A 13,443-nucleotide genomic window follows, 5' to 3' on the forward strand; every position below is an offset into this window, starting at 1 on the left:
CCCCGTCCGGCTTAAAGCTGAATGAAGCTGTGTATCATCAGCGTAGCAGAGTGCCACAGGAAGCTGGTCGTCAGTTACTTTATATATGAACTTCATATATTCATTGTATCTTAAATAACTTTGATGTATAAATAATGATAACTGGGGACCTAGGCAGGATCCTGTAGTCCAGATTAAAGGGCTTCGAAAGAGTTCCATGAATAGGGATACGCTAACCTCTGTTGCTTAGACTGACGTGAAGTAGTCGAGAGCGTTGTCAGGAATACCAATCTCCTCGCGCAAACGATCAATCGAAATGTCGGGATTCACCGTGTCAAAAGCAGTGCTTTGGTCAAGCATGACCAGGAGAATGACTTCGTGAGAATTCATTATCATGAGAATGTCACTGTTTACTTTGAGAAGCACTGTTTCCGTGCTATGAAACTGACGTTAGAATAATTCCAAGAAAGGGTACGTCAAGTTCGCCACCATGTGCGCATGCATCTAGTTGAATATCACCGTCAGTTTTGACACATCTGTAAACTGCTTAAGGATCGGTAGTTCATCGAGCATTTAGGTGATCATGATAATGGAAGCAGCATGTCGATACTGTCTAAGACCAGGGATGTCCTCAATGGATCTAGACCTCAACTTTCCTTGTCACCTGCTCGTAAAAGCTTTCGAACTTCCGACGCTGACAGCGTGGAAAACCCTTTCAATTGGGCCTTGGGCTCAGAGACTGCGTCCGTGGAAATGTTTGGTAAACTACGTTACATATCGAGCTTAGAGTGAATATTTTGTATTTTCGCTATAAAGAAGGTCCCCAATTGGTTCGCAAGCTTGAGCTTGTCATCGCAGGGAAGAAAATAGTAATGTAATGAATATAACACAACACAATTTGTTTTTATTTTGATTTAGCCTCTTGATGAAGTTACCCGAGCACTTGTGCTCTCCCTTGGAGTTTGTTACCACGCACGCCTCCAGGACAGAGAGCCATATCGTCGTGCTGTTGCAAGAAGCTTTGCAAATCCGTGTCAATTACCTGGCGGACATAAACGTATTCTGCAGGAAATTACAAGGTAATGTTGTCAAACATTTGCCCTGTGGTCCAGGCATAATGCACGTTTTTTTTTTCTTTTTTCCCTTTTCTTTCTTCTGCCTTTTTGGGTTTAATTTGATCATTTGTTTGTTGTAGTCTTGACTTGTAACGACTTTTTTTGTACATTTTTGTTCCCTAGCTGTCAGAAAGCAGTACTAAATGAACTGAGACTAGGGGCTAACATTGCTCGCAATACAGCCTTGAGCGAAAACGTCTTCATGATGGTGGTATGTATTGAGCTCAGGATCCCACTGTTTGTAGTCGGGAAACCAGGCAGCTCCAAGTCACTAGCTAAGACTGTTGTAACTGACAACATGCTTGGAGATGCCTCAAGATCTGATCTATTCAAGACGTTTAAGCAGGTGGGTGTATGATTCCGTATTTACAAACTGTCCTTTGCAAAAAGAAAATACGGTGTAGCAAACACAGATTGAAGTAGCGAAAATGCTTTTTCGTCTTGTCACGAGCGTGGGAGAAGACCTTCTATTTCCACGCTCCGATGTTCTCTGCCATTGGGCCATACAGACTCTAAAAACCATTCTTCTCTATTTCTTTACTTAGCTCAAAATTTATCATCTCTCTTATTTTACTTGCAAACAGATTAAAGAAGTTGATGATGATAGTGGTGTAATGGCGCATTCTTGAACATAAACGCCCACCACTGATGAAAAGTCATGATGCATCCTTTCTGGCATTGCATCCGTAATTTGACTGGGTTTGAATGTCTTTTCTCAGTAATTACGGAAGGAAATACATTTGTTTATTAAGTTCCTTCGGCTATACTCACTGATTTTTTTTTCGGCTAAACTAATTTTTCTTTTAACCAGGTCCAGATGATTTCTTATCAGTGCAGTCCGCTCTCAACTGCAGAAGGGATCATGGCAACCTTTCGCAATTGCTGCAACCTACAGAAAGCCAATAACCCAGACAAGTATGTGTCAGTTGTTGTCTTAGACGAGGTTGGCCTCGCTGAAGACTCACCTTTGATGCCCCTGAAAACTCTTCATCCGCTACTTGAAGATGGGGTGAAGTTAGCTGATGACGTCATTGCCACCGAAGAACAATTTCCGGAAAGAGTGGCCTTCATCGGGATCTCTAACTGGGCTCTAGACCCCGCCAAAATGAACCGTGGAATCATGCTATCACGTGGTCAGCCAGATTCAGAGGAACTGGTGGAAAGTGCAATGTAAGGTTTTCTCTCAGTAAATGTTGAAAATGTCAGCCTATAACCCAAAAGAGTTTAAATCAAGTCAGCGACCTTATTTTCAGTCCAACTTACCGTAGTGAAAGACAAACTTGTGATAGATGAAAAGTGTAGTGAGGAATTTAAATTTAAGTTTGGGATTGTGGGGGTTTCTACTGTTATTTAATGTACAGTGTTATTATGCAAGAGACATTGGTCGCAACACAAATTTTCCCTTTTTTAGGGGCATTTGTTCCACAAATAAACGCATTCAAAGTTTTGTTGCACCACTGATGAATCCCCTGGCACAAGGTTACGAACAATTGTACGATACTCAAAGACGGTCTAAAACCCTCCAGGAGTCTAAAAAGGATGAATTTTTTGGTCTTCGGGATTTTTACAGGTAGCTGTTCGATTTATTTGGTAATTCTGATAGTTGTCCTATTACTCTCTTGCACTTTGAGTCTTATTATGTGTCACGCTTATGTGGAACTAATATTGTTGTAGGTTTTTGGTCAGGACTTTCCAGAGACAGGTTCCTCAGTTGGAGCCTCTTGCATGCAACCTTATTTTTCCACTCTCTTTACAATAAATGGGGTTAGCTGCGCTGGGACCCTCGACTTACCTTGTTATCCTTGCCTTTGTATTGAAATAATGTCTTGTATTAATCGCTAAGTTCACGCATTTTTAAATTACTTCCATGCACCTTTTGGCTGCTCTACCAACGATATTTCAGATTTCTCCCTGTAAGAAAATTTGATGGTAAGGAAGATTCCTCAGTGAAATTCCTAGGTGAAGTATTGCATTCAACTCTAACTTTTAGAAGTAATTAACTTATATTTTCTCCTTACGACGCATTTCAATAACTTTCGAAGTCTGAGGTTCAGAGCCAAATTTCGTTACTTGCGGTGTCTATCAAGTTTTAGCAGCGAACGGATCTAAGTATAAATGAATAAAGGCTGATAGTTTCGAAAGAAACTGTTTGGGGCTGCGTCGGTGGGAGTAACGAAATAATTTGGATATATCAACAAAGTTGAAATGGTAAATTGACCACCGTAACGATTACAAAAGCTGACGTTTCGAGCGTTAGCCCTTCTTCGGAGCGAATAGAGGAATTGTGGGTTGTGAGTGCTTTTGAAGGCAGAAAATGGAGCTACGTTATTGGTGGGAACATGGCAACGAGAAAAACACGAATAAATTAGTGGAATGAAAAGCGTTCGTTGATCCCTGTGGGATCTAAGTATATTTTTCTTGTTACCCCAAGCCTTGTGAAGATGGTGTACAAAATTGCTGAGGAGCAACGTCGTGAGCCACGTTGGCCTGAGGTAGAACATGCCATTAGAAGAAACTTTGGAGGACTGGATGAGATTAAACCAGTGGAAATGTTCAAACATTCTGCTTTGGGTGGAAGCCGCATGGTATGTATTTTACAGGTCTTTTTTTTAAGTTCTAGTTTACCTTTACCGACTGGTTTGTTTTTTTGTAAATCATCCGTATATTTCATTGTTAAAGCAATTTGGTTGTAGCGATTGTTTGTTGGCTTAACGCCTCTGAAGAGGTTAAAGATATTGACTTGAATGCGTATGTCACATGCGTTTTCAACGAACCAAGGTTTCGGTGTTATCGCTGTTGAAGCCAAGCCCTGCCCTTTTCACTTCAGTCGTTTACCTTAAAACGAAACTATGAAACTCATGTATGCATATCTACCTCTCGTTTCTTGAAGATGGAGCAAAATGAAGGTCCGTCGTCTGCAGTGAATCTGATCAAGGCCAGCCTTAAAGATCAAAAGAACACTAAAGGGTGAGAAATTAGTTTATTGTTCTCTTAGTCGTCACTACTCAGGGTTCAGTTTCTTGGTCCTGCTATCTATCGTTATATAAATGTAAAGGTCTATAAAGGTAAAGTATTAATAAAACCGATAGCACTTTCAAAGTCTATTCAATTCCAAAATGTAATAATTAGAGCACTTCTTGTTCAAAGGCGTAATTTGTTTTTGGTTTAAACAGAGAGAGTCGATACCTACTGGTACTGACAGAGAATTATGCCGCTCTGCCGATTTTGAAAGAATTACTTCGAATTGATGACGAACCTCAAATTGGTGATGAATCTCGAACTGTTGACGAACCCGTCGTAATTTTTGGGAGCAGCTTTCCGAAGGATCAGGAGTATACACAGGTACCTACACTCTGTTAGCCTCTCAAGCAGTCAGTACAGATTATAGACAGTAGACGGACTTATTTCAGTTCGTATTACATAACGTAATTCACATCAAATTTGACCACCATGTAAGGTGGTATAAGGAATTGCAGTTACTCCACATTAGTAAGGCGCGTTGACCTTGATGATTGATTTGCCAAAAGGTTGATTTCAGCTTGTCAAGAGGATGCCCCCATGAAACTTTTGAAATCATTTTCAAAGGATAAGGCTGTGATGATGATGATGACGATGATGACTTTATTTAAACTCGGATGAAAATGAGGCTTGTTAGGCCTCTAGCAATAGAGATTGCAAATATGCCGAGAAAAATATATGAATATAAACTACAGAGTTTAAAAATAATATAAATTGTAATCTTTGGCTGTAATCTTTGGTGTTTATGACGGCTATAATCGCGACTTGCATGAACGGATTGACTAAATATGTATTGTTAGGGTAAAAGAGGAGCTATTCGTTCCATTAGTATGTCTAGATAATAACGAATAAACACGAACAGAATCGTCAAATTTAGTCATTTTGATCGTTTTAATGAAAGCAGGACCAGGGGGAGTTATGCGATAATTATGTTTCGTACAAGTAGTCAACGATCAATTAAACCTATGACCAGTGGAGCCTATTTGTACAACGTCTGAATTGACACGGAAACATCAAACTGGTCGATTAGACCGTCCAACCAAAACCATAGTGAACACGCTGTTCTGTTGGGGCTTAAATTGGGGATCATGAATTGAATTGTGGTTTGAATTTACGACCCTTTTCTATTGCATATATTTACAGGTTTGCCGAGACATAAATCGAATTAAAGTATGCATGGAGACAGGACGGACAGTAATCCTTCTGAATTTAGAAAGCCTCTACGAGAGTCTCTATGATGCTTTGAATCAGGTATGGATTTGAGAATAGGTCTCCTTTCACATAATTCCCACGTCAAAGTATAACACGTTCTTGAGATGTTAAAGAAAGCTTTGTAGCGAATAGGACATTGTATCCTAAAGCAAGCAATAAGAAATCCAGGCAGGTTTACATTATCTTATAATGGATCATTTCTTAGCCATAATTCCTTCTCCTTGTTTTTTTCCGTTACGTTTTATTTTTACCAGAAACTGCGCGCATTGGTAGCCCTCTCGTTTTAGTCGTTTTGCTCTCATTGTCGTTGTCATGTTTTTGTTAATGTTTTCTAATCTTATCACTCAGTACTATGTGTATTGTGGAGATCAGAAATTCGTTGACCTGGGATTAGGAAGTCACCGCGTCAAGTGCCGTGTCCACAATAATTTCAGGTAATTATACACACGGAATCTGTTCGATAATAATCTGCAAGACCTGGTGCCCACTTCTCGAAGGTCCCGGTAATTTAACGGGCTTGTAAAGCTGTTCTGTTTTCATTCAAGATGGGGGTTTCAAAGGTTTTGAGAATTGTGCAACAGAACTATTAGCTAAAGAAACCAAATGAACTCATTGGTTAAGCCGCCAGAATCTGCCTCTCTATTCATCAATTTTTCCTTTTAAAATATGCCTTCGGGCCCATTGAGTTACCAGGACTTTCGAGATACGGGTCTCAGCTGCTTCAATACGCACCAAAACTCTTTTTTGAAGGCTAGCATTCACTTTAGAGCACTTTCCTCTGGTTCTTTACCTTATATCCTAGAAGGAGAAGTCTAGAAAGAAAATCCAATTTGTTCCCTCTATTTAGCTGTATGTTAGAGTGTAACTGTAATACATCTTTTTCAACAATAAATCTTCACGGATAGGCTGGTTGTCATTGCTGAAAAAGATGTCGTTTACAGTAAGTTTCCAATACCCCTCATCAATCGCCTGGAGAAGCATTACCTTGTGACGTCAGCAAGTCTCAGTCCTGCGCAAAAGGCTGTTGTAGATCGACTCAATGATTGGGTAAACAGATTTTCTCTCGTTAACATTCCACGACATCAACAGATGAGGTATGTAATGAATCTGCTGAAAGTTCAACTCTTTCATATTCCCAAGCATGAGTGGGATTTCAGTATTAACACTCTCATTTCTCATAGAATCAAGATTACTTCATAGTAGACTTAAGTTTCGTAATAGAAATCCTGGCAGAACAATGTCCATGCGTGATTAGCTCGAAAATAATGGCGCTTTGTCTTTATGCCGCCAGCTACGTCATCATCATTTACCCCTTAATGAATAACTCGTGACCAATTATTTATTTCTCCTGTTTGATCAATTACTCACCGATTTCCAGCAAAGAATAAGAAATAACGTCGGAGAATCGTCGGTGAAATGTTGCAAAGATTTTTATTTCAGAGGACTTCAAGGAAAAAATGCAATTTAGGACGTCTGTTTTATTATCGAGAATGGGTAATTTTTAAGTGCAGTCCTTTCTTGCTAAAAACCGATGTTCACGCATTATTATTCTGCTGTTTGAGTTTGCTTAGATCACTGATGGTGAATATTTGACTTTTTCCCCTGAAGGAAATATTTGCCAGGCGATGCATTTGTTGGTTACCACGATGATACTGCAGCATCAGCAGTGCTACAAGTATGCTGTGACTTAGACGAGGAAGAGCTGCACTATCGTTTCAAGGACAAGAATTTTTCGGAAAAGGTGCGTTACGAAGAATTCATTTATCGACATTGTTGGTAATGCCTTGACGAAATCCTGTTGGCATGAATATGCTCCGTTGTTTTTATCACTTTGTCTGTTTTTACTACCTGTAACAGCAGATGTAAAAAGCACGTGTATTTACTTTGTCATGTCAAGTGGTCTTTTTATTCGAATCCTTTTTTTTTTGCATTCGACGTTTAAAGGTTTTGAAGGACTCCCAGGAATTGCTGATGCAGTGCGCCACACCTGATGCTGTGGCTAGGTTGGTCCATACGAAGCTTGCTACCCAAGCAGACCACCTATGGGAGATTTACTTTACAATCCAGGAACATTCAAGTTTGACAGCTTTCCTTCAAAATGTGTTAGCAACAGAAGAAAGGAAATCGGGCCAGCCTGAGGGAGCTTTGATTCAAGTGAGTGTGGTTTGGCATGTATACTTAGGTATTATTGAAGTTGCATACATTCTCTTAGCTTTCGTCTTACTTAAATTATAATGTATGAGTCTGTTCCTGATGTGTTTATCTGTAATTGTTCGGGGATATGTTCTGTGTATGTAGTTGCAAATCTTGTGACATATACTTAGTACTTCTGAGATAAGCTATACTTATTCAGATTTTCCTAATTATTTGTAGGTGACGACCCATGCCAGGTTGCTATCATCGAATGATTTGAAAGATATTTCAGCTGCTACCTCCATGTCGTTGTCAAATGTCTCATGCCTGAGTTTGCAGCAATTCCAAACTGAGCAACAGTTCTGCTCGTCTCTAAGGTGAGTGGTTTATCAAATACTAAATATTTGTTTGATACCTTCTTCTTTCAGTAGTGAAATGAAACTTCCTTTTTTAGCATTGCGATGAAGTTGTAAAAAGTAGTAGACTTTCAACTTTCTTTCCGTTTGTAAACTAAATGAATATCAACTCGTGTTTGCAGGGAGTTTTTTGCGAAACTGGGTGGAAGAGAGGGATTGCTTATTGTCCAGTGTGATGCCGGAGATGTGAATAGTAAATTGATACCCTGTGCTCGTCACTTGCTGGTCGAACAAAGAACCACAGTGGAACAAGATTTCTTAGAAAGCGTTGGGCATGCCCCCTCGTCCTTCGTGCATATTGTCCTCATCATTCAACTGCCTCGTCTTGTTGGAGGTTGTCCAACGTTCGCTGGTTTTCAAGGAGGACGCTGGATATCTGTCCACATCGATGAACTTCGCCCACCAACAGGTCAAATACCAGCCATTCAGTTCATGGTGGACCGGTCAATCAGTAACTTGTTTGACGTCGCACCGACCGTCACACTTGCTGATGATATGCAAGTCGAAGAGGAAGAGGAAACAGAGGCCGATATCGACATGGAAGCGTCGAAGGATGTTTTTGGGAGTGATGCCACTTTGGATAAAGTAGATATCGTCAGTCTTCTGAGGAGCTGTGTTCAAGCTGCTGTTGCAAGACTTAACGAAGAGTCCTGGCGTCCACCACGGTCGACACGCCGGATTGAACTGATGTTGAGTCTTCTACCGGACTGCAGATCCAGTGCGACTGGTAATTATAAAAGTACACTTTTCCCGTTGCTGAGGATATGGTTTAGCGTCCTTCCAAACTCAAACGTGTTGTTTTTATAGGCATCTCCATTATCTAAGCTCTTTAATGTGAGAAGCAGTTTTCTTTCCTTTAAGCGCCTCTGATCTGTCTAAATGTTTTGGATCTCCCTTTTCTTGTTCAAATGATGTCGGCTTTGAGTGGCTGGACGTCTAGATAAAATGTTCTTATTAAATGTGGTGGAGATGACTAGACTGATCGGTTTGGCGTAAAATAATCCATTTGCGAGCAATAGGCAGGGTCCAAGCCTTGAAGTTCACTAAAGCAGCTTAAGAGCCCTGCTTAAGTGAACTTAACTTTTTACGGTGTCCGGCAAGAACTAACTATTTGCCAGTTGAATGAAAGATGTCGAATTGTATAAGGGTTCGCTTGGTTTTAAAGGTTACCAACTAGAGTTCATCTTTTTTTGTCAGATTTGTCATTTGCTACCGTCTTGTCTCGGCGAATTCACAAACTTCTCCAAGAAAAAGATGAGCGGGCTGGGACGAAAGCCATTGACTGGTTACGTTCAGAAGCCTTGAGTGGTACCGGGATCCAAGAAAATGGAACATTCAGAAAAGCACTGTGGCAGAGAGTGTATTCGTCAGTAATACCAATTCTTTCTGAGGTTATAGCCCTTGTGGACCGCGATTCTAACTTGGAACTTGTGACGGATGAAGGTACCTGGTTGTCACGCCTTTGGATATCACTTTTCCAAGATATGGTTGAACTTCAGTACGAAAGCTTTCTGTCCCTAGAAAGTGGTGTCATAAGGGAGCGTGTGCCAGTGATGACTTCTGCGCGTGAAAGACAAGATTTTGAATTGCAGTTTCCATTCTCCTGGCTGATTAAGGGGAGAATTGATGCCATGTGGAAAGAGGCCTGTAGTATTGCAGGTGACCATTTCATTAATTTTCAGCGTACCCATGAGGTAGTTTCATTCTAATTATAACGATAAAACACAATAATGTACGTTATACTTTCATAGCACACTAAACGCTGACGATTGTTAAGTACAGAGTTCAAACAAAATTTGCACGCACGGAAATGAAAATTAAGTGGCGAGTTCTAATTGTTTAGATACTTTGACCCACTGAATTGTTTCTCTTCCAAACAGTATTACGTATGTCTTGATTTACCTGGCATTGGCGTAGTTTAATGACAAAGCGGGAAAACGTGTGACAAAGTCACAAATAAATATCTTTCGTTCGCCATTTAAACGTACGTGACAAGTTCTTCGGGAACCCATTGCTGTTTCATTCTTTTTCAAGCGAGAACAAACACCCCAGTTCAGCAGTGTTTGTGCGACCTTGTGACAGCTTCGAAAATCGGAAGGGTACTCGAAGAGACTGAATATGAAGGCTACGAGGAAGCCGCAGTGATGCGCTACCTTCACGACTTCGTTCACATGGTCCACAAGCCGACAGTTCCTGGAGAGGAACAGGTAGGTTATCATAAAAACAAGCAGACTGCCTTCTCTAATCTCTTACGTAATCCAGATCCGGTTTTATCGTAGCAAGAACATAGGAATTATGCACGGTATACATCCTGTCAGTGGCAGAACGAGGCTGCTGTCCTACTTGAAAAGAAAATGCAAACTCTTACAAGAATTTAAACCAGTTTCGCCCAGAAAGTCCGAAAGATCCTCTACCCAGAGTGGACCATTTGTGTATAGTTTTTTACGCCACCTTTCTGTTCACCTTATAAAGGGTGTGAAGCACTTGTGAACCTTGCTTATAGCCTATCTCGCCTGGTTTGACTCATGTTGGGAACTCAATTGTCTTTTACTAGGCCTAACATACTATGCCACAGATGGGATTAATTTACTAAATTCACCTGTGTACTGAGAAAATGGGGTGAACTTGAGACAATCGGTCCAGCTTCTACATTATCTTGAATCTGTGGCGATTTGAATTAATGTTGTCGACCCATCACTAGGCGGCAAATTACCACCATAGAACCGACTAGGAAGATTTTCTTTGTATATTCGTTCAGAATTCATAGTCATTCTTGTTCGTTACTCAACAGCTGATTAGTCAAGCTATTGTCACAGCCGCTCGCGAGTTGCATGATGAGACAAGTTCGGTCGAGGAATTCACTCTAACCATCTCCTTCATCCACGTGGCTTATGGTCGCATCGAGAAACGTTTGGTGAACTTCTGCCAACTGGTACAGGCTCAACCAGATATTGTAACCAGACTTCGGGAAGTTATTCCTCCAAACGAAACGGAGATGGTAAGCTTGTTTTTTACATTGAAAAGTCATTCTTCCATCGATAATTTCCCGAGAATTAGAGTAGTGAAATAAACTTGTTACTTTTAGCCTCTGACGCTTTAAAATCTTTTACGCGCTTATTGTTTTGAATTATGAATAAAAACAGTACAGCAGTAAGATTGACACGATGCAATGAAATCTTCAAGGTTCTGGATGCCGTCGCCCTAGAGATTTGCCTGTCCAAACTTAAACCTGGTGCTGAAGAGTTTGACGATCCACAGACTCGTTTAGTATGGTGTAACAGGGTGTTGAATATTAGAACAAGTGCTGAAAACATGATCAGTAATCTTTCAACGTATGGCCGTAAAGTAAACCACATTTTACGTAGTTGCAGGTATGTGGGTGAGGTACCTATTCTGAAATATGTTCTGAACAGACAATTGATTGGATGATATTTACAAAAAATTTTAGAGTTGAGAGAAAAGCACTTTATTGTTAGATAGACGAACACATATTAGTTTTTGTTTCAATTTAATGGAATTCACTTTGCTTTTGGCTCTCTTAACCTCTTACCTGATGTACATTTAAAAGAAATTATAACAGCAGTCAAGATCACTTTTTAGAACTTGAATCTAAACGTAACAGGTAAGAATATTATTGTTTTAATATCAATTTTTTTTCTTTTCTTGAACTTTCCGTGTCAGGTCAACGTGGCAGAGAGTAAGTGCTGTGCGATTGTTTATTGAACATACCTGCCCTGGCACAATTGCATGCCACCCAGCAGATGTAAAAAATGTTTTCAAATTGTGGAAGGTGGGTTTAAATAGCTTTACTTGTATCTGAACAGCATAACAGTGTGTTGTGTTCTTAGTGCTTTGACTTAAGATTGAAAATTAGCGCTACCATTGGCTCTTAGCTCATAAAATAACCTTTTTAACAGGCATTAGGTGATGAGACAGACTTTACAAAGCCACAAACAATGCGAGTTATTGAAAAGTTTCTCGTGGATTGCAGTGAGGCTGTCAGTAAACGTTATACCAGGTAAGGAGATGGCAGTAGAAAGGTTAGGATAGTTGGCCAAAATTTGGACCTTTTGTCACTGTGCTTTCAAAAAGGCAGTAGTATTACTGATGTTTATCAAAAAGTGTGTTGATAAGGTTCTTAATTCACGTCGATGAAAATGAACCTCTCCTTCCAATGTTTATCATGGTCCCATGCGTCTGTAAACTTACACATGGATAGTTTCGACGTAGCCTTAAAGCAACTTTTCTTCTGCCCCACAGTTATGGTGTGAACACCTGTCCTGTGTGTCTGGATGGTCTGGCTCAGAAGGATCCTGTTAAAATGCCCTGTGGTCACGTTATTTGCCTTGTTTGTGTCAGTAACTGGATTGAAAGGGAAAGAACGTGTCCGTATTGCAAGGGAGACGTACCGGATGACTTCAAGATCTTACCCACCAAATTGATAAGGTACAGCGTATTTATTAAAGCCCAGGAAGCCAAAGCTCGCACAGAGAGCCATCGTAAATACGTTTATTTTGTGTAAGAGACCCTACCTGATACGACTATTTGTGGAAATAATGGTTACCTACGTTTTAAAGCGCGTTTAATTTAATTTTGTAAATCCAAAGTCAAAGCAATCATACAACAGTCAAATAACCTATACAACAGTTTCGCCTACATGGAAACAACCATATTCAAGGGGTAAACGCGCGTGACCAAGTCGTGATTTCATCTGCTTGGAACTAATTTTATAGATTCATCGAAAAGCTTAGTTCAGCGAAATCACGCTATTCCAGATTACTTTCAACACTCGGCTAAAAAGTTTGCTATCAATCAAGGAAAAATCGAACTGATAAAAAAAAAATTAAATGTCGTTTATTTCGTAAAGAATTTGGAATGTGAGCTTACGTCTAAGTTCCTCACCAATGGCGCTATGGGTGAGATTAATAATACACTTGACAAGAAGAAAACTATGAGTTGTGCTTTCTTCTGTGTAAACTTATCTTCATTTCCCATACACCGTGGCAATGACATAAAGGTCATTGAAGATAAATATAACCGCTTTGTACAATGTGTGTCCTTGTTTTAAGAACCATTCATTGACTGAGTTGGGTGTACAATTGTATTTTCAGGAAAGCTGTTCGTGAACACTTCGATTTCCGTCGTCGGTGCAACTCCTTTTTCATGGAGCTCGTCTCATTGTTCTGTTTTGGCTCAAAGTACGATGAAGGTGTTATGGATCCTGAACTGTTTGCAATGTTCATGAGTTATGTGATTGAAGCCAGTTCAAAGACCAAGGACTTTTCTCCTTTTCCGGAACATGGCATTGATGCAACACCTGTAGTTAGATCGTTTCTGCTACAACAACTCCTGAGAAAAGGGTATGTAAAGCTGGTAATAATGGCAATACGTATTTGGTTTGGGGAGATTAAGGTAATAAAACCAATGACCTGCCCTACAATCGTAGGTTGACAAATTCCTCAGTTATTGCACCAGCCGAAAATCACTATTCTCTCCTTAATTTTTCTATTAACCTCGCGGTTCGAAACCTTTTGTCTTTAGAGCAATTAACTTCACTCTTTGAATGAAGC

General features: G+C 40.1%; 1 protein-coding gene across 5 annotated transcripts in view; it reads left to right on the forward strand.

Annotated features, from left to right (window-relative positions):
* The window catches only part of LOC111324507 (E3 ubiquitin-protein ligase rnf213-alpha), a 166,675-nt gene that overhangs the window by 37,344 nt on the left and 115,888 nt on the right, over positions 1 to 13,443 (forward strand). For all 5 annotated transcript variants that reach the window (XM_088757409.1, XM_088757408.1, XM_088757407.1 and 2 more), the window contains exons 40-61: positions 898 to 1,058; positions 1,218 to 1,440; positions 1,906 to 2,264; positions 2,506 to 2,664; positions 3,526 to 3,679; positions 3,985 to 4,061; positions 4,268 to 4,436; positions 5,256 to 5,363; positions 5,673 to 5,758; positions 6,230 to 6,418; positions 6,933 to 7,065; positions 7,269 to 7,478; positions 7,698 to 7,834; positions 7,996 to 8,600; positions 9,071 to 9,532; positions 9,908 to 10,080; positions 10,665 to 10,871; positions 11,057 to 11,244; positions 11,555 to 11,663; positions 11,791 to 11,891; positions 12,134 to 12,319; positions 12,985 to 13,233. In XM_088757409.1, the coding sequence (XP_088613535.1) occupies positions 898 to 1,058; positions 1,218 to 1,440; positions 1,906 to 2,264; positions 2,506 to 2,664; positions 3,526 to 3,679; positions 3,985 to 4,061; positions 4,268 to 4,436; positions 5,256 to 5,363; positions 5,673 to 5,758; positions 6,230 to 6,418; positions 6,933 to 7,065; positions 7,269 to 7,478; positions 7,698 to 7,834; positions 7,996 to 8,600; positions 9,071 to 9,532; positions 9,908 to 10,080; positions 10,665 to 10,871; positions 11,057 to 11,244; positions 11,555 to 11,663; positions 11,791 to 11,891; positions 12,134 to 12,319; positions 12,985 to 13,233 (4,445 nt within the window). The remainder of the gene's footprint in view (positions 1 to 897; positions 1,059 to 1,217; positions 1,441 to 1,905; positions 2,265 to 2,505; positions 2,665 to 3,525; positions 3,680 to 3,984; positions 4,062 to 4,267; positions 4,437 to 5,255; positions 5,364 to 5,672; positions 5,759 to 6,229; positions 6,419 to 6,932; positions 7,066 to 7,268; positions 7,479 to 7,697; positions 7,835 to 7,995; positions 8,601 to 9,070; positions 9,533 to 9,907; positions 10,081 to 10,664; positions 10,872 to 11,056; positions 11,245 to 11,554; positions 11,664 to 11,790; positions 11,892 to 12,133; positions 12,320 to 12,984; positions 13,234 to 13,443) is intronic.

This window comes from Stylophora pistillata, chromosome 4 (assembly GCF_964205215.1).
Source record: "Stylophora pistillata chromosome 4, jaStyPist1.2, whole genome shotgun sequence".
Taxonomy (NCBI): Eukaryota; Metazoa; Cnidaria; class Anthozoa; order Scleractinia; family Pocilloporidae; genus Stylophora; species Stylophora pistillata.